The sequence below is a fragment of the Hemicordylus capensis genome, chromosome 4 (assembly GCF_027244095.1).
Source record: "Hemicordylus capensis ecotype Gifberg chromosome 4, rHemCap1.1.pri, whole genome shotgun sequence".
Taxonomy (NCBI): domain Eukaryota; kingdom Metazoa; phylum Chordata; class Lepidosauria; order Squamata; family Cordylidae; genus Hemicordylus; species Hemicordylus capensis.
This window is the reverse complement of record NC_069660.1, coordinates 286,748,743-286,773,740: the sequence shown is the minus strand read 5'-3', so window position 1 is coordinate 286,773,740 and position 24,998 is coordinate 286,748,743. Positions and strand designations below refer to the sequence as shown.

The 24,998-nt window shown below is 41.1% G+C and overlaps 2 protein-coding genes across 10 annotated transcripts; one reads left to right on the top strand and one right to left on the bottom strand.

Moving 5' to 3' along the window:
- Positions 1-4,450: 4,450 nt before the first annotated feature.
- On the bottom strand, positions 4,451-14,260 carry POLR2K (RNA polymerase II, I and III subunit K). Of its 3 annotated transcripts, none has more exons than XM_053248779.1 (4): positions 14,105-14,260; positions 6,809-6,872; positions 6,181-6,273; positions 4,451-4,623 (listed from the first exon to the last, which is right to left on the bottom strand). In XM_053248779.1, the coding sequence occupies exons 2-4, from the start codon at positions 6,867-6,869 to the stop codon at positions 4,601-4,603; spliced, it is 177 nt and encodes a 58-aa protein (XP_053104754.1). In that variant the 5' UTR covers positions 6,870-6,872; positions 14,105-14,260; the 3' UTR covers positions 4,451-4,600. The 3 variants fall into 3 exon arrangements, with proteins under 3 accessions (XP_053104754.1, XP_053104752.1, XP_053104753.1); XM_053248777.1 differs by lacking the exon at positions 14,105-14,260 and adding an exon at positions 7,184-7,332; XM_053248778.1 differs by lacking the exon at positions 14,105-14,260 and adding an exon at positions 7,030-7,174.
- On the top strand, positions 8,754-24,537 carry FBXO43 (F-box protein 43). Of its 7 annotated transcripts, none has more exons than XM_053248773.1 (7): positions 8,754-11,241; positions 11,491-11,656; positions 16,945-17,006; positions 20,462-21,973; positions 22,658-22,760; positions 23,438-23,623; positions 24,004-24,537. In XM_053248773.1, exons 4-7 carry the CDS (start codon positions 20,493-20,495, stop codon positions 24,250-24,252), a joined length of 2,019 nt encoding a protein of 672 aa, XP_053104748.1. In that variant the 5' UTR covers positions 8,754-11,241; positions 11,491-11,656; positions 16,945-17,006; positions 20,462-20,492; the 3' UTR covers positions 24,253-24,537. The 7 variants fall into 7 exon arrangements, with proteins under 7 accessions (XP_053104748.1, XP_053104751.1, XP_053104747.1 ...); XM_053248772.1 differs by lacking the exons at positions 8,754-11,241; positions 11,491-11,656 and adding exons at positions 12,708-14,438; positions 14,564-14,658; XM_053248771.1 differs by lacking the exons at positions 8,754-11,241; positions 11,491-11,656 and adding an exon at positions 12,708-14,438.
- The last annotated feature ends 461 nt before the right edge of the window (positions 24,538-24,998 follow it).

Below are 24,998 nucleotides of genomic sequence, written 5' to 3'. Positions count from 1 at the left end.
AAACTGCTGGGAGAGATCATCAGGGGATTTGGTGCAGGGTGTTATCAGTATGCAGATGACACCCAAATCTATTTATGATGTCAGCCTCATTAGGAAATGGCCTAACTTCCCTAAATGCCTGCCTAGAGACGGTGATGGGCTGGATGACGAACAAACTGAGGCTGAATCCAAGCAAGATGGAGGTACTCTTTGTGAGAGGATGCGAGACTTAGGAAGTGGTTTAGATCTGCCTGTTCCGGACGGAGTTGCATTCCCCCGAAAAAAGTAGGTACATAGTCTAGGAGTACTTCTGGACCCAAAACTCTCCCTGATTTCTCAGATTGAGGAAGTGGCCAGGAATGCTATCAGCTTTGTCTGATTTGCCAGCCATGTCCATTTCTGGAGATAAATGACCTTAAAACAGTGGTACATATGCTGGTAATATCCAGACTTGACTGCTGCAATGTGCTCTAAATTGGGCTGCCTTTGTATGTAGTTCAGTAGTACAGAATGCAGCAGCCAGGTTGGATTGCCTGAAGAGACCATATTACACCCATTTAGAAAAAAGAACTACACTGGCTGCCGATAGGTTTCTGGGCAAAATACAAAGTGCTGGTCATCCGAGGTATTTAAGAGAATGCCTTCTTCTTAATCAACCCTGCTGTCTATTAAGATTATCTACGGACGAGAGCAGAGCTGGTCTTGTGGTAGCAAGCATGACTTGTCCCCTTAGCTAAGCAGGGTCCACCCTGGTTGCATATGAATGGGAGACTTGATGTGTGAGTACTGTAAGATATTCCCCTCAGGGGATAGAGCTGCTCTTGAAAGAGCAGAAAGTTCCAAGTTCCCTCCCTGGCATCACCAAGATAGGACAAGATTTATTTATTTTTTAAGTAGGACAAGATTTTTTTTATTGAACCAACAAACTACCAAAGCATACAGTACGTTGCCAAAGCAAAATTATATACAAAGTAGCTGTTTGTACATCATATATCTACAAAGATTTACACACAAGGATTTGGAGACCCACAGGGTTATAAAGTATATGCAGGCAGTACTGTAACTCAGGGATGGGGGATTACAATGCACATCAGGTAATTGGGGGGGTTACGTCCAACGTCCATTTCCATAATTTGTCCCATTGCTGTTTAGAAGAGATACACTTGTCTTTTTGCACATAACCATACAAACTTTTCCAGAAGAGATTTACGGTCTCATCCACGTGAACCTCTTGGTCGCATCTTCCCTCCCTATTCCTATGCAGGAGCATTGCATAAATGACATATAGGTTTACTAACCTGATTAAGAGAAGGGGAACGTTCCAATTCCCTAGTATGAGGGCACCTGTTCCATCCAGTTTCCTTGAAGGTTTCTTTCTGGGACCTCGAAAAGAGGTTCTATCACTCAAACCCGAGGTTAGTTCTTCCCAAGTCTGTTTTTCCAAATCAGGTCACTCTTAACAACTTGCTTACTCCCTGCCACACTCTTTTGGCTACCACACTCTTTTAAGAAATGTGAATGGGTTTCCCTGAATGTTTTGCCTAGCTCACTAGCTTTCTGTTTGCAGGTGATTTTAGGACACTCTTGCTGGTCCTCTGGGAGCCATGGCTTAGCCACGTTAAGCGGTAGTACTTGGTGGTATAAACGCCACCTTGTTTCCTATAAATGGAAAGGGACCTTTTTCTCCTTAAAGAGAACGATAGGGTGATCGAGTTGCAACAAGCACTGTGAAGTGCGGTGTTTGTAGCGTTTACGTTCTAAATCAGGTTTTTAAAAACCCACTTCTAGAATCTCTCCATAAATTGTTTTCCTTAGCTGCTTAACTGAGGAGGATCCTTTAAATAGATACGGTTCAACCTTCCATTTTTTAAGTGTTAATAACAAATCTCTCAAGTAGTCTGGGTTGTCTCTTTTTAATACTTGTGTGATATTACCGTTGAAAGATCCTTTCCCCCACCATGCTATGCCCCATGCTGACTTTCACCAATGCAGAGTGAAAAGCGAAACCCAGGTTTTTTGCAGGTTGTTGGACATATTATGGACATTCACAAAAATCCAGTTTCCAAAATTGTAGGGCATGAATTCAGTTACTGCATAGGGTTGCAGGGCAGGTAGGGCTAGGCCTCCCCGCTCAACCTCCTTAAATGCTACCGCACGGGCCAAAGGGAAGGACGCTGTGTGCCATACTAGACGGAAGATCTGGCTTTCAACTCTCCGAAGGAGATTGAGTGAAGGAGGGTAGACTACCGCCAGGTTATGTACTGGGGGTATCAGATAAGTCCAGATGTAAACCGCTTTCTGGTACGTGGCAAGACTCCATTTTTTCCACATGGTGATTTTAAGCATTACTTTTTCTTCCCAATCTGTCCAATTTCCCCCCCAGACTTTTTCCTTAATCCCATATTCAATCCCCAAAATATTTACTGTATCTATCTAACATAGGGCTGAGAGAGATTCCTGCCTGCAACCTTGGAGAAGCTGCTGCTAGTCTGTGTAGACAATACTGAGCTACATATACCTATGGTCTAACTCAGTATATGGCAGCTTCCTATGTTCCTATGACTAGTTGCGGTTGCCCCCAGCTCAAAACCGGGCCTTTTCTAGAGTTGCCCCAGGACTCTGGAACACACTTCCTAATGAAATCAGCATTGCCCCTTCACTGAATGTTTTTAAGAAGGACCTGAAAACATACTTGTTTAGTCAGGTTTTTAGTTTATAGTTTTAAAGTTTTGGTTTTTAGAGCTTTTATTGTATTTTTAGATTGTTTTGTTTTAATGGTTTTTAGATTGTGAACCGCCCAGGGACATTTTTGTATAGAGCAGTATACAAATGTACTAAATAAATAAATCTAAATAAAGAAACTATATACACGCAGACATATATACTCTCTCTCCCCCGACCCCCCACTTTCCCCTCATGCAAGGTCAGCATAGCAGGGACACAGCTAAGCAATGATTTAAGTCTTTGACTGATCAAAATATTTATTCTCAAACAGTTCTAACAAGGATGTTTAAAACAACTTCAACTATTATGTCAAAATACCACCCAGCTGGTTTTGTACATTTATGAGAAATATTAGATCTGATGCATTTCCAACAATCTGTATTTTGAAATTATCAGACTAGACTACAGGTAAAGGTCATGCTGGGGTTTAAAACAAAACCCACAAATGCACAGCAGCTATAGAGGAACCGATAAAAGAATATTTCATTAGCATACAATACCATACATCAAATACTGTTTAGTAATTAAAACAGATCTCAATAAGATTTACTTTTCAATTATAGCAAGGTTTTGTTAAAAAAAAAACACCACCCTGGTTTAGAAGGAAATTGCAATTTAAAATTAAAAACGTGTTAAAGCCTAGTTAAAAACACGTTAAACCAGTACTATCTAGAGTTTTCCAGCCCTTTTCATCCTAAAGCACTCTTACATTTAAAAAAAGATTGGGACACTGGCCCTGCAATTATTTATGTTGACTTCCTTCCTCTTCTTTATTTCTTATATAATGTTTATTCTCATTCATAGACAAATCTCACAGAGGTGACTTGCCCCATAAGGCACAGGGAAGGACACATCCTTCCTGGTTAATGATTAAAATATAAAAATGTTCCTTGTCTGAAAATAGGTGAAAGATAAGAACCGTGAGATCTGGATAGATCTTATCATTAATAACAAATGAAGTGTCAGCATGTCTAGAAACTGACAGGCAAGCTATAAATTACAAATATATATATATATATATATATATATATATATATATATATATATTGTATATACCCTTAGGTGTTGTACAAGCAGAATACGAAAAGAGAGATCATTCCCACAGGTTTACAGTCTAAAGAGTCTCACAGTCAGTGAGACTCACCGAGAGCGGGTTTGCATGGAGAGCAGGCTGATCCCCCACCCCTAAAAACGATTATTCAGGCAGCCCCGGGTGGCCGGATCGGCCATGCACACAACTGCTGGCTCCGTCACGGAAGTTCCAGGATGCCTCGTGCGAGTGTGCGGGGCATCCTGGAGAGACCACCCAGGGCCAGGAGGCCTATTTCAGCTTCCCGGTGGGGGTCTCCTCGTGTGTTGCCACAGCGGAGCCGCACTGCAGCAATACATGATCAAAAAGACAGGGTTAGCAGAGTGCTCACTCCACTAACCTCAGCTAAAGGGAGGGGGAATTAGGAGGGTTTACTGCAGGGAGCGGTGCGGCTCCCATGACAGCAGACAAACAGCAAAAAGTGGGCTAGGCTCCCTTAGCCTGCTTTTTGCTGATCGTGAGAATCTCCTCCATGATTCACATTGCAAGTCAGTTTGATGCAGTTCACAGGATTACCCACAAGAGTTTGTGTTGTCTTAAAGTTAAGCAAGATCATAGCACTGAAATTAAAAAATACCATGGAATCTGGAAATATGGGCCAAATTTAACCTTAATATAAGAAACGTGCTTATAATTAAATACTACACTAGACAAAAATGTGAACTGAATATTTATTGTGCTGACAATAATTTACAACATCAAAATAAAATAATATATTTGCCCATAACAAATATAAGTCAACATATGAATAATCTAAAACACATTGAGATAATACATTGAGGTAAACAGATGCATCTTCAGTTCTCTTCATCGGGCATCAAACACAACCACTACAGTACAGTTAAAGAAAAAAGTTGGGAACTGTGGAAAAAACAGAACAGATACAATTAAGAATTATGTAACACACACACTCCATCTATATCTGTAATTCTCCTGGGTGTGCCTTGGAATGTGCGTCCCAGCACCCAGCTGATTGGCTGAGGCGCACCCAGGAGGATTGGTTGCCGTGGCAGGCCCCGGCCTGGCTGTGGAGGCAAGGCCCAGGAGCGAGGAAAGTGCGGGGGCAGAAGTGGCGGTGGGGAGGAGAGGCAGCTGGGCCCAGAAACGTAGACTGGGGCAGAAGGTGTGGGGGAAGAGGTAACCACCGGCCCCAAAGAGCGCACAGATGCTCTGTGCGGGGTCAGCTACTTAGGAAGCAATCCACATAAATACTCATCCACAGCTGCAGTTGTACATGTTGGGAAGGATTAGCACAGGTCTTAATGGAGCTCTCTCCCCTCCCAGTTGGTCTTTGGTCAGATGCATTCTACAGTTTACCAGCATTATTTGCAGTGGGAAATGAGTGCACACCACCTAAAATTTAGCTTGCCATCTTTTCTTCCTCATTGCCTTGGCCCACAAGTTACTCATGCCATAAGCAAACAATTAGTGCACTGCAACCCATGTACATACAACATTTAGCCTGGGAGTAGTAGAAGAAGGGAGGGAAGAACACTCCATTGTGCCCAGTGTATGAGCTTATTAAAAAAAAATAAGAAAAATGTGAACACCCAAGTATCTTTTAACAAAAGCCTCTTTCCTTAGTGGTCCAAAAGTTTACATATTTTAAGTTTTTAATACCCACAATTAAAAAAGAAAGGGGAACTGCCCTGGTTCCACTCTAATGGAACTTAGCATCCAATGAGTGGGAACCCATGGCAAAATGTTGCAATGTATTCCAGCCCCTAATAGGAGTGCTCCTGTTCAAGTCTCCAGTTGCTCTGGAAAAGAAGTCTTGCAGAGTTGCTCAGGCCTGACACAGGTCATCTTTTCTCTTTTCCGCCCTCCTCAAACTAACCCTGCTATGCTATGTAATGCTAAAGGTTCAACTCTAAACCCTGTATATAGTTGGGTTTGGGAGGAAGCTTAATATTTTTTCCAACTGGAATATCTTTGTAGGAAATGCAACATGTAAACTGGACCACATACTTGTGGCATTAGTACATAGGTACAGAAGGTTTACAGATTTATCAAACTGGCATACAATCACAAATCATGGCATTACAGTTTGTTTTTATTATTTATAATATTTATATGTTGCTTTATAACAACAAAGATTCTTAAAGCAGTTCACATAACAAAGGAATCAGAAGATGATTCCCTGTCCCAACAATTCTCATAACCTAAAAAGAAACATAAGGGAAACTATAGCAACTGTCACTGGAATGATGCTATGCTGAGCTGAATAGGAACAGTTGCTATTCTCCTGTTAAATACAAGGGAGCCACCACTTTAAGAGTGTCTCTTGTCCAGTTAGCATCTCTTCAGCTAAAAAGCTCTTAAAAGCCCAGATGGTTAGAATCCGCCTCTAAGAATTATGGAATGAAGAGGGTCATGTAAAAGGATACATCTTTTTGTTCTTTTCTTGTACATTATTCTGTAACCACATTCTCTGCATCTGATGGGATCTCTTGCTTTTATTTCATTTTCTGTGTGACATTCTGAAAGCAAGAAAATTAGTATTTTGTTAGACCAATGTAAGAAGGAAAATTGAAATGAAAATGAGAATAAAGCTACAGCAAAATAAACACATTCATCCTTTTATGCTATGCCAGAGTCAGATACATAAAAGGATGCTAAATATTTAAAATTACCTAACATTTTAATTGAAAACAAATCAGATTTATTTTACTAAAGTTATAGTAGGAATTAGAAAGCTTATCTTTTCATTACATTTTATAAGTTCAGTTTTACTTTGAATTATGAAAGAGTCTTAGCATTTAACCTGTTGGAATTTGTCAAATTCACAATTGTTAAAATGGTATTCAAGCTCTCCATTCAGAGTTCTGAGGTATGTTTTTAAAGTCAACAGGGCTCATTTATTTAACATATTTTTATACGCCCCAAAATGCAAGTCTCATTTAATTTTGTATAAATACAAAATAAAATTCTATTTTAACAATATTACAGGAATATTAGAAATTATCCACAATCAGAAACAATCCCTTATGTACGAGAAGGAAAGATTAGACTTACCTCCACAGATGTATATCATAGGCTGCTGTTTGGGAGGTGGTGCATCTTTTTGGGTGTCCATATTCTGTCGGTAAAAGGAAGACAGAACACTCACATCAACAGAAATAGTTTTGAGAAGTACAGAACCTTCCTCTCAAATCCACTTCACACTTATTGTGAAAAGGGAGAGGGGATTCTGCCCGATATTGCAGAAATAAAAAATAAAGCTAACAGAAACTGACTTTTAATCCCAAACTCAGTAGATGCCGAGAGAAAATAGCATGCGACAAAGGAAAGCTACCGCACGCCTCTCCTCCAAAACATCCAATCAGCCACCCTTCGCGATATATACAGTTTCACTACCACCCCTTATCGGAAAAGGTAGGACTGAGATACCCTCTTTCGCAGAAACGGTTTCCTAAATATAACTCGATTAAGCCAAGCTTGCCCAGCTGCCCTAACTAGCTCGCGTACTCCACGCTCCTCTCTGTAGCGCAGATTGATGACGTAACCAAAGGAAGACAAACCAGCCTACTCGGCTACACTTCCACTGCTTCCGTAAGGGGAGAAAGAGTTCCATGCGGATGTAGCTGGAGCCTGGAGATTTGGAGAATGTCGTAGCGCTTTCGTGTCTGCCATATCAATTCTCCATTTATTAGGGGAGAAATATAGAACATTTGTTTACGTTTCAAGTGAACAAGAGTTCCACAGTATAGTGTGGAAACCATTTCGGTAGTACCAGGTGACATATTCAGCAAAGTGTGCCGTCAAGTCGGTGTCGACTCCTGGCGACCACTGCCAAGCCTGTCCAAATACTAACTTTAAAATACTAGGGGTTTTTAAAAATTACTTCACAATGCACCTTTTTAGCATTTACTTAGTGCATCTATATATATTTGCAGACACACTGCATTTCACTCTCAAAATAATTATAATTTTAAAAATCAGTATATACAATAATAATGATGATGATGATTATGATGATAGTTCATAATAAAGAGGACATTCTCTTAAATACCCAGGGTGCAAGCTATTTAGGGCCTTATAACCAGCACCGTGTATTTTGCCCAGAAACCTATCAGCAGCCAGTGTAGCTCTATCAGCAATGGAGTAATATGGTATCTCTGAGATGACCCAGAGACCAACCTAGCCGTCGCATTCTATACCAACTGAAGTTTCTGGACTACATACAAAGGCAGCCTCACATAGAACGCATTGCAGAAGTCAAGTCTGGAGGTTACCCGCACATGTACCATTGTTTTGAGGTTGTTCATCCCAAGAAACGGACACAGCTGGCGTATCAGCCGAAACCGATAGAAAGCCCCTCTGGCCTCAACCTGAGATACAAGGGAGAGGTGTGGATCCAGAAGTACTCCCAGACTGCATACCTGTTCCTTTTTGGGAAGTGTGACCCCATCTAGAACAGGTAGATCAAAATCGTCTCTGGAGTTCTGACCCTGCACAATAAGTATCTCAGTCTTATCTGGATTCAGTCTGAGTATTCTCCCTCATCCAGCCCATTACTGCTTCCAGGCAGGCATTTAGGGAGGTTATGCCATCTCCTGATGACGTTGACATGGAGAAGTAGATCTGGGTGTCATCAGCATACTGATAACATCCCGCACCAAATCCCCTGATGATCTCTCCCAGTGGTTTCATGTAGATGTTAAAAAGCATTGGAAACCGTAATGGAGCCCTGAGGAACGCCATACATAAGCTCAGATTGTGAAGAGCAACAGTCTCCAATCAACACCGTCTGGAATCTATCTGAGAAGTAGGAGCAGAACCACTGTAGAACAGTGCACCCCCAGCACTCTCAGATGTTCCAGAAGGATACTATGGTCGATAGTATCGAAAGTCACTGAGAGATCCAAAAGGACCAGTAGAGTCACACTTCCTGTCAATTCCCAATTGGAGATCATCTATCAGGCCAACCAAGGCAGTCTCCACCCCATAGCCTGCCCGAAAGCCAGTTTGAAATGGGTCTAGATAATCAGTTTCTTCCAAGACCATCTGGAGCTGAGAGGCCACCAGCCTCTCAATTACCTTGCCCAACTATGGGAGGTTGAAGACAGGCCTATAATTGCTCAACTCTGAAGGATCTAGTGCAGGCTTCTTTAGAACAGGTCTAATAAGATATACATATCCACTGGTATATAAATATGGTAAATAAATAAAGTTGCATGTAAATTTGATGATGTGTGATGCTACATATCCACAAGGACAGTCTGCAAGTGGAGATGATCAATCTGTCTCAAACATAGATTCAAAATAAATTTAGTACAGTATAGTGTAGTCCCAGATACATCTAGTGGGCCACTGTGTGACACTGGATGTTGGACTAGATAGGCTTTGGACCTGATCCAGTAGGGCGGTTCTTATGTAGTGGATTTGTAGTTATTAATACTAGCTGGCCATTTCTTTGTTAAGCAGATCAGTAGCTAATGGTTCTGAGGGGCACTGGCTATTCCAGAATATGGTGCTGATGGCTATGTACTATCCTGGAGAAGAAATCATTGGGTTTTGAAAGTCACATTCTCTCCACCTAATGAGAGGGCTGATGCAACAGTGTTTCCCCACTTCTTTTCTTTCTCACATTTATTTATTTATTGAATTTATATACCACCTAGTATAAAAATCTCTAGGTGGTTTACAAAATTAAAACATACAATATAACACATTTAAAATGCATAAGAAGATAAAAATTATAGATAAAACCACGTTAAAAATACATTATTATTTTTTTAAAATAGTACCTGTGTGTACAGTGAAAGAGATAAGAGATATAATTGACAGGCTAGGTTTTAAACAGAAAGAGACACAGGCTGACAGGTAACTCAGTACTGCTGCTCAGGAGTTACTTGACCATTTAATTTCAATTTCTGTATTTAGTCAGGATTTCAGTCACAGAGAGAGAATTTGGGAGAGCCTGAAATGGAAAGGTCTATCAGGAGAGATGAAGCATCTTGGGGTGCAGGGTTTGGTCTGATGTAATCTGTTGCTAACTTGTGGGAGTGTTTTGCTGTTTCAACTCCATCTGATTGGCAAAAGCACTGAGAAGAGGCTGTTGCTGGGAGAAAGGTTTACTCATTTTGTCCAAAGCTGTATGATTTCCAGCTTCTTATGCAAAATGGTCAGAATTTAAAATATTTATATCCCACCCCTCACAACAATGAAATAGATACAGTATACAATAAAAGTAATAAAATTAAACAAATTGAGTAAACAAATTAAAAGTTAGGTTAAAAACCACCATCAGTATTAAGTTCAAATTAAAAGTTATTTTAAAAGCTAAAACTAAAAACTAAAGAACCTACCAGATATAACCAAAGATGGATGGAGCATTAAAAAGCCTCCTTAAAAAGGTGTGTTTTTAGTTGTTTTTCAAACACCCTGAGGGAGCATGGCGAAGTTCTTAAGGGTGGGTGTTCCAAAGCCGAGGGGCCACAACCGAAAAGGCCCTGTCTTTAATCCACACCAACCAGATCTCTGTTAGTGGCAGGGCCGTGAGCAGGGCCTGAGATGATGAACGGAGGGCCCTGGCAGATTCATATGGGCAAATGTGGTCCGACAGGTACTCCGGTCTGGCCATGTAGAGCTTTAAAGGTCAAGACCAGCACCTTGAATCTAGCCCGGAAGCAGACCGGTAACTAATGAAGCTGCCGCAGGATGGGTGTAATACTCATGGAACGACTTGTACCCACGAGCATCCTTGCAGCAGCATTCTGGACCAGCTGAAGCTTCCAAACAGTCTTCAAGGGCAGCTCCAAGCAGAGCACATTGCAGTAGTTCAATCTGGATGTTACCAACGCATGAGTGACTGAGGTCCTTTCCAACTTCTCCAAGTAGGGTTGCAGCTGGCATACCAGTTGTAGTTGGTAAAAGGCACTTCTGCACACCCCCACCACCTGTGCCTCCAAGGACAACATCGGGTCCAGAAGCACCCCCAAGCTGCGGACTTTGACTTCCGGAGGGAGCGTGGTTCGGGTTGCTTTGTTATGCGTATTGACAAGGCATTATTCTCTGTGTAGGTTAAAAAAAACCAACGATCAGTGAACTTGACTCTAATCCTTGTATAAATTGTGGAATGTGGGGAACAATTGACCACATTCTTGGAGACTGTTCGGCTTATAGTTTAGAATGGGACTCCAACATCAGAGGCTGCCTTTCCAAATAAGAAGCTTTGGGGGGTTGGTTTTTAAAGTGCTATGGGAGTTTCTATATGCTAAAGGTAAAGTGTGCTGTCAAGTTGATTTCGACTCCTGGTGCCCACAGAGCCCTGTGGTTTTCTTTTGGCAGAATACAGGAGGGGTTTACTATTGCCTCCTCCCGCGCAGTATGAGATGATGCCTTTCAACATCTTCCTATATTGCTGCTGCCCGATATAGTACCGGCGGGGATTTGAACCGGCAACCTTCTGCTTGTTAGTCAAGCATTTCCAGCTGCACCAGAAGGTGAGTTGGACTTCATATGTGGTTGTAATTGAGGAAATTCATTTTGTGGACAGTAGGATGTAGGGCTATTTTGGCCTGCTATGCCATTAACTTGTATATTTGTAAATAAACCAAATATTATAAAGGCACCATAAGCCTCTAGTGATCTGTCCTCCAAGAAGCACTGCACCCCTGGAACTTCTTACCACTAAAGGAAGTGGACATGTAGATTAATAATCAAAGCGCAATTAACTCACTTTTATTTTTTAGGCTAACATGGAATAAGAGCAATTATGCACAATTCCAACAAGAAAAAAATGGGCAGAAACTATGCTAGGTTTCAGTAGTGATGCATGTGAGGATGCCATGTGCATGCCGATTCCACGCGGGACCTGCACTGCCCCAGAAGGAAGCTGCATGGGGCAGTGGAAAGCAGGTAAGGACCTGCTCTCTTCTTTCTTAAAGCTCCTGGGCCCGGCTCCCGAAATGTGCTCGAATCACAGTTTGAACTGTGGTTTGTGCACATCCCTATTCAGCTTCTCTGCAATCTCCATGTCCTCCTTAAAAATATATTTCACTGCCTTGACATCTAATGGTTCAACTGCCTCCCTGACAGGTGTCCTGCTTCTGATGTATTTAAAGAAATTTTCATTATGCCCCTTGACTCTTTTAGCTATATGTTCCTCAATCTCTCTTTCTGCATCTCTTATTGTCTCCTTACTTTCCCCTTACTAGTTTGTGTTCCTTTACTTTCTTTTCATTTGGGCAGGACTTCCATTTTCTGAAGGAAGTCTTCTTGCATTTTATAGCTTCCTTTATAGCTTCTTAAAGGTGACTGTGCTAATGGCTTAATTTTAAACCAAGATTGATTTTTTAAAAGGTAAATTCTATATTCTGTCAGTTTCTTAAAGGAGTAAGTGTAGCAGTTGTAGCTGAGAAAGATGCTGCAAAAAGATTTTCTTATAGCAAGAATAGCAGTACAATTGCATTGATATTCCACTTCATGTGTTCTGATGTTGAGTCCAGGCACAGGAAATGTTTATGTAGGCAATTCATAAGCTGATCTTCAGCACATGGCTCCATATACACCAAAAACAATTACAATATAATATAAGAATACAATGAAACAGAAAAAGATGAAGATGAAGATTTGGCACTAGCCAAATACAAAACAGCACTCAACATATTGAGTGTCTGAGGATGGGAGCCTTTGCTCCTATCCAGTATTGCCAAATATCTCCATGTATGAATCTCTCAATTTAAAATTCTAGGCTGGTTGGAAGAAAAAAATGTTTCTGATCATTTGCAGAGTGATTTCCCTGTCACTAAGCCACCTTAAGTGGCACAGCGAGGAATTGTTTGACTAACAAGCAGAAGGTTTCTGGTTCCCGCTGCTACCCGGCAGCAGTGATATAGAAAGATGCTGAAAGGCATCATCTCATACTGCGTGGGAGGAGACAATGGTAAACCCCTCCTGTATTCTACCAAAGAAAACCACAGGGCTCTGTGGTCACCAGGAGTTGAAGTTAACTTGATGGCACACTTTACTTTTACTTTAAGTAACCATGAGAAGTCCAAACAAATCTATGAGTCCAAACAAAGAATGGGGCAGCATGCCTGTATCTTTCAGGCAAACCTTTTGTATATACTCCAGATCACTTAAAATAGACAAGTTAGCCCTTAAGGCAGAAATCTTATGCATGCTCAACATAGTGGGACTTTACTTCTGAGCAGCAGGTTATGGAATTGGGTTCTACAAGCCTGTAATCAACCTACCATACCACTGGAACATAAGAATACTACTACTAGCAGTAGTAACAAGCATTTAAAGTGCTACACATACACTGTCTTACCACAACCTTGTAAGATTGTTCAGCATTATTATTCCCATATTTCATACAAGAGATCGAGGGGTAAGGCTTGCCTGGAATTTTAGCAAGATTTGAAACCGGGACTTCCTGGCTTACACCCTTCTATATCTATTCCGATGAAAGTTAGACTTTCCCATCAGCTCAGCGTACGATGAGCAATCCTAATGCACATTCGTGAAAGTGAGTTATGGAATCAGAGGGACGATCGATTTATTAACATAAGAACATCAAGTGTTCGTGTGGGGGCATAAAATAAAGAGGAGATATCTAGGAGTGCTGGAAGGCAGAGAGGAAGACACGTGTAGCGAAGGCAAGATGCAGAGACAAACCTCAGCAGGTGGCGGGGGGATTGCCCATTGCATGTAGAAAATAGACAGGGCATGAGGGCAAGGCTTCGTTCACGCTGGGGAGTAGTGACAACACACGCCCACAATGCATTTGGGCAGAACCGCTCCAGAGGAGAGCTCTTCAAATCGCTCGCCTCCCGCCCAGCCCTAGTAAACGAGAGTCCTGTCTTTTGAAACATGCAGCCGCCGCCGCTTCCCCGGCTGTGGTCTGGCGCTTTGCGTTGCCCTGGACTCCTCTCCTAGGAGGAGGCGAAGCTTGCTAGAGCAGTTGGGAAGGGCGGGTAGTTCAAAACTGAGCGAGGGAAATCTTCAGCCGGCGCACGCACGCGGGCAGCCGCTGCTAAGTCTAGGGGAGGCGGCTTCTCCTCCTCCTCCTCGCTAGGGCATTGCGCTGGGGCAGAGGCGAAAGGCAGAGCTCGAGTTGCTGCTGCTTTTTCTCCACTAGTAGGCAGAGAGTATTAGCAGCGCCCCTCATTCTCGTCTCAGGTCACCCCCTCCGTTCCTGTCAGCTCTTGGGGATGGGCTCGAGTTTGTGCCCTTCCCTCAGCCCCATTTAAGCCCCCTTTCCCCTGCTCCCTCCCGGCCACATTTGTGGCGGGGGGCAGTACTCTTTCCTATCCTTTTACAGGAGGACAAGGAGACGTGAAATTGCTGCTGTCTGCTTACCTCACTCCAGGTGACCGAACCCCTCCAAGTTCTGTTTCCTCTGCAGTGATTTTAGGCAGCTGCTTCTTAGGAAGGAAATTGCTCACCCAGTTTCATTCATGCAGTCAGATACCAATTGGCTGCTTTAAACATACTGCTGCTGGCTTTAATTTATACTAAAACCTACCATGTTTAGAGGATTGTTTAATTACATTTTTATATATATGGTAGGCTTTTTCCCTTTCTTTCTTGGAGATCTTCCTAATTCCACCCCCCTCAAATTTAAAGGAGTATTCTGATTTTAACTATATGGAAAACTGCATGTGAATTAACTTCTGGCCTCCGAATTAACCAGGTAAGTTTGGGTTGGATCTGTTCTGCAGTTGAGGAAATCTTCACCTCAGCCAGCATCCTTAATACTTCAGGAGCTGGTGCCAGTGGAGGGAAAATGTTCTGAGCAGTTTCATGTTGTATCTGCAGTGAAATGTTGAGAATGAAAAGGAAGCCCGTTCATATTTGTACAAAGAAACTCTACTTTCCTCATCTTTTAGCTCAAAGCAAATATGGCAAAACAGGTAAAGATGCTTGGGTTTAATACAGTGTATGTTTTGAAAAGCCCATTGTAGGGAACTTGTCCACTATACTTCTGTAACCTGACAAAGAGGCAATTTTTAAAGTGGTTGTTTTCTTTTATATAGTGGTGGGGAGAAATATAGGAAAGTTTGTGTTCAGCCTAGTATAGCATCTTTAGGGGATGCTACTGGTGTCTCCTTTGTGTTTCTTTTAAGCCAATGAGCTCTTTGGGGACACTTTCTCATACCTTTTGCTAAGTGAATAGCTTTGAAAACTTTCACTTGTTGAAAAGCAATCTATAAATATTGATTAATTCAAACACACAGATATGAGATTCTGTTAAGTGTAAAGCTAATGTCATGCACAAGAAAGATGGACAGACCCTCCCTCCCGGCTCGCAAGACTAATATGGATACAATAAATATGGAGTTTACATACTCATACAATAAATATGGAGTTTACATACTCATACAATAAATATGGAGTTTACATACTCATACAATAAATATGGAGTTTACATACTCATACAATAAATATGGAGTTTACATACTCAGGGAAATTTATAAAATTAAGAATAACTAAGCACACTTATTTGAATACTGTGGGGATTATTTCTGAATATATACAGTATACATAAAATTTTAAATCTGCATTTCGTATTCCTACGACTCATGGGTTGCATTCAAAGAAAAATAGTCATTACTAAACATAAGTGAAATCAATGAGACAAGTTTAGTCATGACTAGTCCTATTAATTTAAAGCGAAATTCATTATTACTAATGTTCTTTAGTTACAAACTTTTTTTCCTTTTGCCGTTTGAAGAATAATAGAGTTTCTTGGGGATCATCTCTAAATATGATACAATCTCAAATTTCATTTGTTTTAAAACTCTTTTGTTGCCTTCATATGCATAGTAATTATACAAATAGCTGGAAGTTTTTCACCAGCATTTAGTTCGCATCTCCTTCAGAATGGAGGTGTGCGTTCACATATCAGCCAAATTTACCCTCAAGTCCCAATGAGCTATCAGGGAGCACTTCACACAGAATTTGGGTTTTTCATCCTGCGTATAGCCCGGTTTATATCTGGAGTAAAAAGATCCACTTTTTGCATTGGTTTTTTTGGGCAACTTCAAACTTATAGTAAAGCCTTGCAGAAAACCCTCAGTAAAGCATGCTGTCTGGGAAAGCTCCTAGTTATTTACTCAGAGGAGGATTACATATCCATATTTTAAATTATCTTCTATAGTAGTGAGGAAGCTTGAACTGGCACAGCTATATCTTCAATACAAGTGGTGGTTTATTCCTGATAGCTTGTAATTGGTCATTTGTCATCTTTGAATATAGAAGTTTAATTTTTATCTGTTCCAAGTAACAGCCACTGTTAAGAATATTGTTAACGCTTCTTTTAAAGCCATTTGGGAATGTGGGTCACAACCCAGAGATTCGCTCTCCCTGTACTTATAAATCCTTAACTGAATCGGGAAACAGGTGACTTCTCTCCCACTCATTCTCCTCCCCCCGTCATGTCTGCCCCCACCCCCATTACACAGGTAATCAGTCCTCACTGCAACAAGAAGGAAGGTGAGATGGGCAAAAGAAAAGGGGGTGGGAAGACAGTGGGTGAACTAGGTAGGAGAAGTTACAGTTACCCAACTCTCCCAACTCAGTTCTAGATTTAAGAGTGCAGGTTGTGATCAGAAAAACCTGGGGCCATCTTTGCCAGTGGTCATTGCAACATGACTGTGCAAGTTATTCTGTTCTTCTAACAATTCTGTTTGTTCTGGACTTGCTATCAGTGGGTTTCATTAATGATCTTCTGTTTTTAGAACATGAGTAACTTTTTTCTGTAGTCACTCAATGTCATTCATGATTTTGGAAACCTGTATTCTGATCTTTTCCCATCACTTTTTATTTTAAGTTTTTTGGCTAGAATTCCAGATGATGGCGGGTGGCTCTCCATGCGCTCTTGTACAGACTTGGTGACTTAATAAGCAAGATGTGCTTATTGCTTATAGATCATGATAAAAGAAGAAGTCTCTTACATATGTAATGCCAGATCAGTTTTAAAATGTATAGGTCTATATTGGATTGTAACTGAAAGACAGTGCTAGCCTTGGGAGCCTTAGGTTATCATATGATGGGCAACATTCTGTTCATCCTTTATACAATCTTGAGAGAATCCCCATATAGAGCTTATTAGTAAAGTCTAGTCTCAAGTAATTAATGAAGACTGCCATGTCTAAGAAACTATGTATCTTGTAATGTCAAATGTTTCTGTGTCTCAGCATCCTAGGTGATGTCTTGTTGAATACTTATTTAACTGCCATTTCCTTGTAGATTCAACAAAGTAAGTACAAATCTAAGTATTTGAAAATACTGTACATCAAAAATATTGGCTAAATTCAAAGAATTGTGCAATCAGTTCTGTTATCTCATCAGAACTTTTTTCCTCTGAAAAGTAGCTCCCCTGTGTTGTGAGCCATTGAGAGAACAATTTGTTATGGGCAGCGAACAAAGTTCTATTATTATTTCTTGTTTACACAGTCAGACAGGTGTTATTGACTGGTTTGTTTTATCCAGACATCGAGTCCTTCCCAAGGACCTGGGATGCCAGAATTTTATTGTCAATTGTTATAGATATCGTCGCAGAATATAGGCTGTTCCCAGTAAAAACACCATAGGGGCCACAGAAATCACCATCAGCCAATTCTATTATTTATTTATTTATTTATTTATTTATTTATTTATTTATTTATTTAAAACATTCCTCTAGGATAGCAAGCCCTTGGGTAGTGGTGGCTAGTGGTTCCTGGGATTGGAGTGTGGTGGGGGTACTAGGCAGGGCCGCTGATAGGTTGAGAGATACAGAGAAGTGGAGAAGAGATACAGAGAAGTGGAGCCAATTGTGGGCAGCTGAGGAGGTGGAGCCAGGATGAGCCATGTGCTTTAGCAATAACTGGCAAAGTGTAGATTTGCAGCTAACAAGTAGGGATGTGCATGGAACCGGTGGCCTTTGAGCTGATGGGGAGGCGGCAGAGCTTTAGGGATGGGGGAGGGTGCCCTAACCCCTCTCCCCGCTGCACTTCCCCCTCCAGCGCTCTGTGTAAAAGTTGTCAGGTGGGGTGGCAGCGTACCTGCTTGCCACTCCATTGATCCCCTGACCGGAAGTGCCTGGTGTACGACGTGCGCACGCATGCCGCCCCCCTTGAAGTGGCGGAACCGCTGGTTTATCGAACTGGTTTGTGCACATCCCTGCTAACAAGTGGGATCAAAATACAAACACACACACAAGCAAACAATCTTAATTGCTCATCAGCAGAGATACAGAGACATATGGAAAACATACGTTTCTTTATAGTGCTTAACGGGACAACAGTAGTGAGTATATGTTTGTATCTAACACAACGGGATCAAAACACAAGCGCGCACACAGAGGAACTGTAGAGGCCACAAGTGAAGCACAGACTAGCTATAAAAGGCTGCTTCTGTGGAGAGTAAATGCATTCTGAAGTCACCAGAGCAGCTCTGTCTGCCTGACTATTTAGACAAGTAAGAACTAATCAGTCTATTTTCCTTTCACTGTCTCTGCAACTGGACTAAATTTGATTCAAATCGAGGTTCACAAGTTAGATTTCTTGCACCTCAAATGTTCATGCATCCACCATTTTGGATCCGGGTGGATGACATTATTACAAACTATACCACTGAGGTGTCCCTGTGTGTCACTCATGACAACTGTATCAAATTTGGTTCAAATGGGTTAGACAGTCCCCAAGTTTGTGCACTTGCACCTCAAAAGTACCCATGTCTATCATCTTGGATCAAGGTAGATGACATCATAAAAAAACCTACAGCATTAGGAAATCTCTGTGTCCATACAGCTGTAGCAAATTTGGTTCAAATTAGTTAGACTGTCCACAAGTTAATGCACTTGTGTCTCAAAAGTTTACATGTACACCACCTTGAATTGGGTCGGATGACATTGTCACAATCTACGCCGTTGAGGTGTCCTTATGTATCCCTACAGCTGTAGCAAATTTAGTCCAAATTGGTTAAGTGGTTCACAAGTTAGCCTGCTTGTGCCTCCATAGTGTATGCGTGCACCATCTTGGATCAGGGTGGATGACATCATCACAAACTATGCCATTGAGGTGTCCCTGTGAGTCACTCACTGCAACTGTACCTAATTTGGTTTAAATTGGTTAGACAACCCACAAATTAGCCTGCTTGCATCTCAGATGTTCACGTGGCTGCCATCTTGAATTGGAGTGGATGACATCATCACACACGATGCCATTTGGGCATCCCAATGTGTCCTGACAGCTGTACCAAATTTGGTTCAAATTGGTTAAGCGATTCACAAGTTAGCCCATTTGCACCTCAAAAGTCTAGGTGTCTGCCATCTTGGATTTGGTAGATGGCATCATCACAAACTATGCTGTTGAGGTTTCCCTATGTGTTCCAACAGCTGTAGCAAATTTGGTTCAAATCAGTTAAGTGTTTCACAAGTTACCCCACTTGGTTGATTTGATTTGATTTCTATACCGCTCTTCCAAAAATGGCTCAAGGCGGTTTACACAGAGAAATAAATAAATAAGATGGATCCCTGTCCCCAAGGGCTTACAATCTAAAAAGAACCACTCTTGTGCCTCCAAAGTTTATGTGTCCGCCATCTTGAATCAGGGTGGATGACAACACAAACTATGCCATTGAGGTGTCCCTATGTGTCCCTGCAACTGTACCTGATTTGGTTCATACTGGTCCAGGCGTTGCGAAGTTGATAGTGGGAGACACATGGACACACACACAGAATGCTGGGTGATCTCATACGCCTATTGGAAAGTAAGCTAAAAAAGATTACTACTACTATCAACAAGAAAGAACTCTGAGTCAGAGTGGTACAGTGGTTAGTGTGCTGGACTAGACTGGGAAAACCTACATTCAAATCCTCATTCAGCCATGAAACTCATTGGGTTACTCTGGGACAGTCACTTGTCTCTCGGCATAACCTTCCTCATAGAGCTGTTGGGAGGATAAATGTAACCATGTGCACCACTCTGGGCTTCTTGGAGGAAGCACAGGCTATACATGTATAAGTAAACAGATTTATATAAGCCACAGGTAAAGGAGAAACCAGCTAGAAAAGTGGAGAACAAGTGCATTCTGAAGTTACAAGGGCAGCTCTGCCTATTTCAAAAATGCATACATAAATAACGGAAAAATCACAGCTTTTTCAATTATGCTTGCAGCAGCTATAAACCATCTTCTGTAACATAGAGAACGCCATGGGAAGCAAAGATTGCTGCTTTAAGAGCGGGGGAGGGTGTACTTACCCCTCCTGCTGCTTCCCCACCGCCAGCATCTGTTTTTTTAAAAAAGCCCAACGGGGCAGCAGCGTACCTCCCTGCTTCCCCTTTGTCCGGATATGACCGGAAGTCTCTGGCGTGCCTGTGTGCGCCAGCACGGGGGCACACAAGTTGCAGGGAGGTACACTGCCACCCCGACAGTCTTTTTAAAAAGTGGACGCCGGTGGGAGGGATAAGTGCAACGCTTTCTCCTCCCCCGCTCTTAAAGCAGCAACCACCGCCCCCGCCTTCGAGCCTCCTTGCCGGCGTTCCGTGCACATCCCTATACTGAAGCATTTACTATTTGCTTATAATAGGCACATAATGCTAACATGAGGATTGGTTAAACTGATGTTTGTTTTTCATGAAAGAACTATCTATAAATTTGTGTTGATTCTAAAAATAATGAATTTTCTAAATGTTATGAGTAACTTCTAATATAAAGTGCTGTTTTCAGTTCACAGAACAGAACCAGTTGAAAGCACAAGATGTCAGAAAGTCACTCAGTTCTATCTAATATTCTTAAAAGAGGCAGACTGACCTCTCCTGGCAGCAGTGCAAGACATCCCAGTTTTAAAGATTCTTGCTCCCATTCCATATTTCATGACAGTGGATACAATGAATCACTAAAAGACCCAAGTTTTGACAATACTGATGCAGAACATAAAGGAGTGCAGAGTGAAAGAGGCCTGCATGAGTATTCCAAATATTCACATTTTAATTTAAGCACTTCAGTATTGTCTCCTATTGAATGTGAGAATGCTATCTTTTTATCTGGAAGGAAGGAAGCCAGCGTGCATACTGACTTATCTGAAACACCCAAAGTTGTTAAAAAAGACTTATCACTCCGCAGAAGATTGCTTGTGTCTAAATCAGCTTCTGTTGGTGCTGTGTCTGAAAGGCAAGCATCATCTTCAGGGACAGGCCACAAAAAAACATCTATATCTCATTTTCTTAGCTTTGATGAAAGAGTTTCAAAATGTTGCTTGGATTCTCCAAGAAAGAAGAGCTACAAGCCTTTGGCTACCAGTACATTAAAAAGTGAAGACCCTGCTTCTGGTTGTCAGAAACTAAGGCTTGCATTTTCCCAGCAGAGGACTTCTACATTAGATGATTCAAAATCTAATGGCAGCTTGTTGTCAGAACCAGGTTGTTTATCTCCAATCCAGCCTAAATCTGCAAACACATCCAGTGGCTTAGTTGACAGTGCCCTTACTTGTTTTAACTATCAAAGCACTTGTTCAGAATTAGAAGGAACTCCTTATTGTACATTGTCTGAGACAAATGACGATAGATTTGTCACACCCATCCATAGTCTCGTAGAAGACCTTAATATAGTTGAGATAAGTACTCCCCTAGCTAAAGAAATAAGCAACTTGAGTCTATTAACTCCTGATAGCAGTAGCTATGATTCATTTGACCTTGAAAAATTGGAAGAGTCCTCAAATCAAGAGGGATCTTTCCAAGAACTACATCAAAAATGCAATGAATCATCCAACATTTTAAACTCTAAAAGAAAGGTTAGAAAGCTACAGCGCTCAAGAAGATTATCCACTCTTTCAGAGCATGGTTCACAATCTGAACAAGATGAAGACTGTGAGAGTATTCTTGCTCGTTCAAAATGCAAACTAAACATAGCAGTTGGCTCTATCAAAGATAGTGAATTGGTTTTTAATGAGGATGACGACAAACTCATGATTCCAAATGCTGGTGATCTATCAAGAACCCCTGCTTTGCAAGTAATTCATGAACTCTTTGCGCAAAGCAGAAGTAAAAGAACAAAGCAAAGTGACCTTTTGAGGAACATTGATGGAGCTGGCATGTCTGTGCTGAAGTGTATTGTTGCTCAACTCATTGGCAAGAAAATGGGTCTGGAAAAACTAGATATACTAACAGAATTAAGAGATAGGGATTTAAAACATGTTCTTGCTATGATTTTAGATATACTGACCGTGGAAAGCCTATGCAGGTAAGAGACAGTTTTGAAAAAGGAGTCATTGAGTGAGCACAATTTTCCTTCTGCTGGTAGAAGGCATGGCTGCCCTTGGGGCACAGCAAGCAGGGTGACTGCCCCAGGCCCCATTATTTTAAGCCCCATCAAAATTAACTGGAATGGGGCCCTGTACTTGCTGATTTGCCCCAGGCCCTGCACCTCTCTGTCCTGGCAGAAGAAACGTCTGACAACAGTGTGTCTCCTCATTAAAGGTCTGGATGCCATCCTGTGTCTTGTATAATGCTTGTTTCAAAATGACAAATGTTTAGGACTCCATTAATTGATATTTGGCAGCAATGTTGGTTCATTTGTCTCATGATGGGTTGAAACATTAAAGCTATGAAAAAATGTTTTTATGTTTTACAAACATTCACAACAAAAACACTTAAAATATTGGTGTTTGTTCTCCTGACAGTGGGTACCTTGTTAGAAAAACAAAGCTGGTATATAACTGTTGCTATAACTTCTAAGGCAGCTGCAGAGGATAGAATCTAGTGTTAGATGACACTTTGTCACCTCGGGGGCCCCAGTGTGCCATCAAGGGGAGAAGAACCAGAGCCCAGTGTGTCATGTGGGGGCAATGAAGGGCTTTACCTCAGGGCCCACTGCAACCTGGAACCAGCCCTGTGAATAATGGCTGATGGTAGTTCTTTGTTTCAGTATGTGGAAAGTAAGCAAGAACTGGCAACAAATTGTAATACAAGATAAGCATGCGAATCGGAGAAGAAAGTTATACATAAAACAGCTGAGAGCAGAAGCTAAGGTAACATCATTGCACTGTCATTGTTGAGGGATGTTTGGTTGAGCAGGAAGATGTAAAGTTCCAGATCTATTAACTGTTTCTGTCAGACATTTAACTTGCCCTGCTTCATACATGAACTTACTAATTAAAAAGTGCCACCTTCTAGGGACCAGTCATATCTCAAGTAAATGTATTTAAAATTTTGTGATACTTTGAGTCAATTCTAACATTCCTGGCAGATCACATTTGGATTAAACCTTGCCTCTACCTCCCCGCCCGCTCGTCGCAATATGGAGCTATAGGAGAGCATCAGCTGTGATCTAGGGTTAACTTACAGTTGATGTGGGCAACTAAGCAGTGCCCAGATGCATCATATCCCAGAACCTCTGCATTGGACTGGGGTTCCATGGCAGATATATAGCGGTTCCTTAGCAAATTATTTACATGGAAAAGTTAGTTTCCTTGAGGGTAAGAAGTCTGAAAACCATTACTCTGTTGGAACACAACATTATGAATGTGCTGTATATTTCACTCACTTTAGTTATGATTTATCCTACCTATGGCACAGGGTTTCTGGGCCAGGTGAAGGTGAGAAGATATGTGTAGGTCTGAAAAGGCATGGCTAGCATAAAAAGTAAACAGCAACTTAAATTGATTCTTGCAAGAAAGTAATTTGTGGTGTTTGATAACTTTAACAGGGATGCTTGTTGGGTGCTGAAGATGCTGCTACTAGACTTATGATGACTAGATTGGCACTAAGACCAGTCCAGGCTCAAGCAAAATCTGCAGTATTACAAATGCGGTCCTCTTGTAGTGAGCTTTTGACACCTGTGGGATGCAGTCCTACTCTTCAGTCAGATAGTAAACAAGAATCATATGTAAAGGTAGGCAAGGCAACTGCAAAACTGCTGTTATAATAATGAAAAGAATTCACAGGTATACTTCAAAGTAGGGCAGACAAAGCAAAACATTGAATGGTGTGAGTGTGACAGCCCTTTAGGAATGGATGTTATAATGGGATGGATGTCATAGTGAGGTGTGTGGAGGGTGGTCTTTTGAGGCAGGGAGAGTAATAAGCCTTGCATTTTCACTAGCTGCCTTTTGCCTTCGTATCTAAGCATCTGGCAGTAATACTTTGATTCTTTCTTCCTTGGTTTTCACTGTAAGTATTGCACTGCTGTAACTCTCCAGAAAGTATAATAATGAGCTAAACAGCCTTATAAAAGTGTACACATGCCCTAAAATGTCTTTTCTCTTGCTGTAGGTTGCCAAAACTCTGTTCACTGATGAAGCTTTAAAACCCTGTCCAAGGTGTCAGTGCCCTGCTAAATATCAACCCATAAAGAAACGTGGACTCTGTAGCCGGGAAAACTGTGCATTTGACTTCTGTGTGTTATGTCTCTGTGCCTTCCATGGGTCAAAAGACTGTAGCAGTTCAACTGATAAATGGCAAAACAGAAAAGAGGCTCTGCCAGGAAGTGCCAAAAGCAAGAGAAACCTAAAACGTCTCTAAATATATTGAAATGAATGGCATTTATTTTCCCTCTCCCCTTCAGTGACCGATGTTTGTACAGACAGCACTTTAAAAAAAAATAATTATGCATTTCTGACAGTATTGTGGACTATAAATTTTGATCATTAATCAAGTTAATAATTCTCCATATAGATATCTTAAACCTCAACTTTTGATACATGTTTGAAAAGAGTGAATTTTTAAAATTTTTTTTGTCTTATGTTTGTCACTTTGCCAGACACACTCAATACTATTTCAATAAAGTACTTTCAATATAGTTTTCAACATGTCTTACAACCTTGATCTGGAATTTTAAAGATAATTCTTGTCTCACTGGCAAATTAAAAAGAAATATTTGTGCTACTTTTCCATATTTTATAAATAAAATATTTTTTAAAAAAACAGATATATTACTATTGAGGTAATACTTATTAACATAAGTCAAGTCAAATGTATTTGTTGAAACCATAAGGTATAGATCACAATATAGCTCATTATAATGGAATCTCAATAGAACAAATACAGGGAAATCTAGAGGACACATAGACAAAGTAGGGAAGAGAATAAATAGAAGGGCCTGGTACATACAATCAATTTAATCTAGGTTTAATGTTGGTAGCTGACATTAGTGTGATTGTGCAAAACCCTACCAAGATTATCAATGTTGGTTTGTGTCCCAAGATGAACCTGAATTCTCACCTTGGCATGGGTTCACACAATTACGTTAATGTTGGTTACTGACTAGA

Coding starts and splice junctions, on each gene's coding strand:
- POLR2K (XM_053248779.1), bottom strand. CDS start 6,869: ATGGACACCCAAAAAGATGCACCACCTCCCAAACAGCAGCCTATGATA. Junction 6,274..6,808: donor TATGATATACATCTGTGGAG/GTAAGTCTAATC, acceptor TCTTGCTTTCAG/AATGTCACACAGAAAATGAA. Junction 4,624..6,180: donor CAAGAAAAGAACAAAAAGAT/GTATCCTTTTAC, acceptor ACTGTACTGTAG/TGGTTGTGTTTGATGCCCGA.
- FBXO43 (XM_053248773.1), top strand. CDS start 20,493: ATGTCAGAAAGTCACTCAGTTCTATCTAATATTCTTAAAAGAGGCAGA. Junction 21,974..22,657: donor ACCGTGGAAAGCCTATGCAG/GTAAGAGACAGT, acceptor TCTTTGTTTCAG/TATGTGGAAAGTAAGCAAGA. Junction 22,761..23,437: donor AGCTGAGAGCAGAAGCTAAG/GTAACATCATTG, acceptor TAACTTTAACAG/GGATGCTTGTTGGGTGCTGA.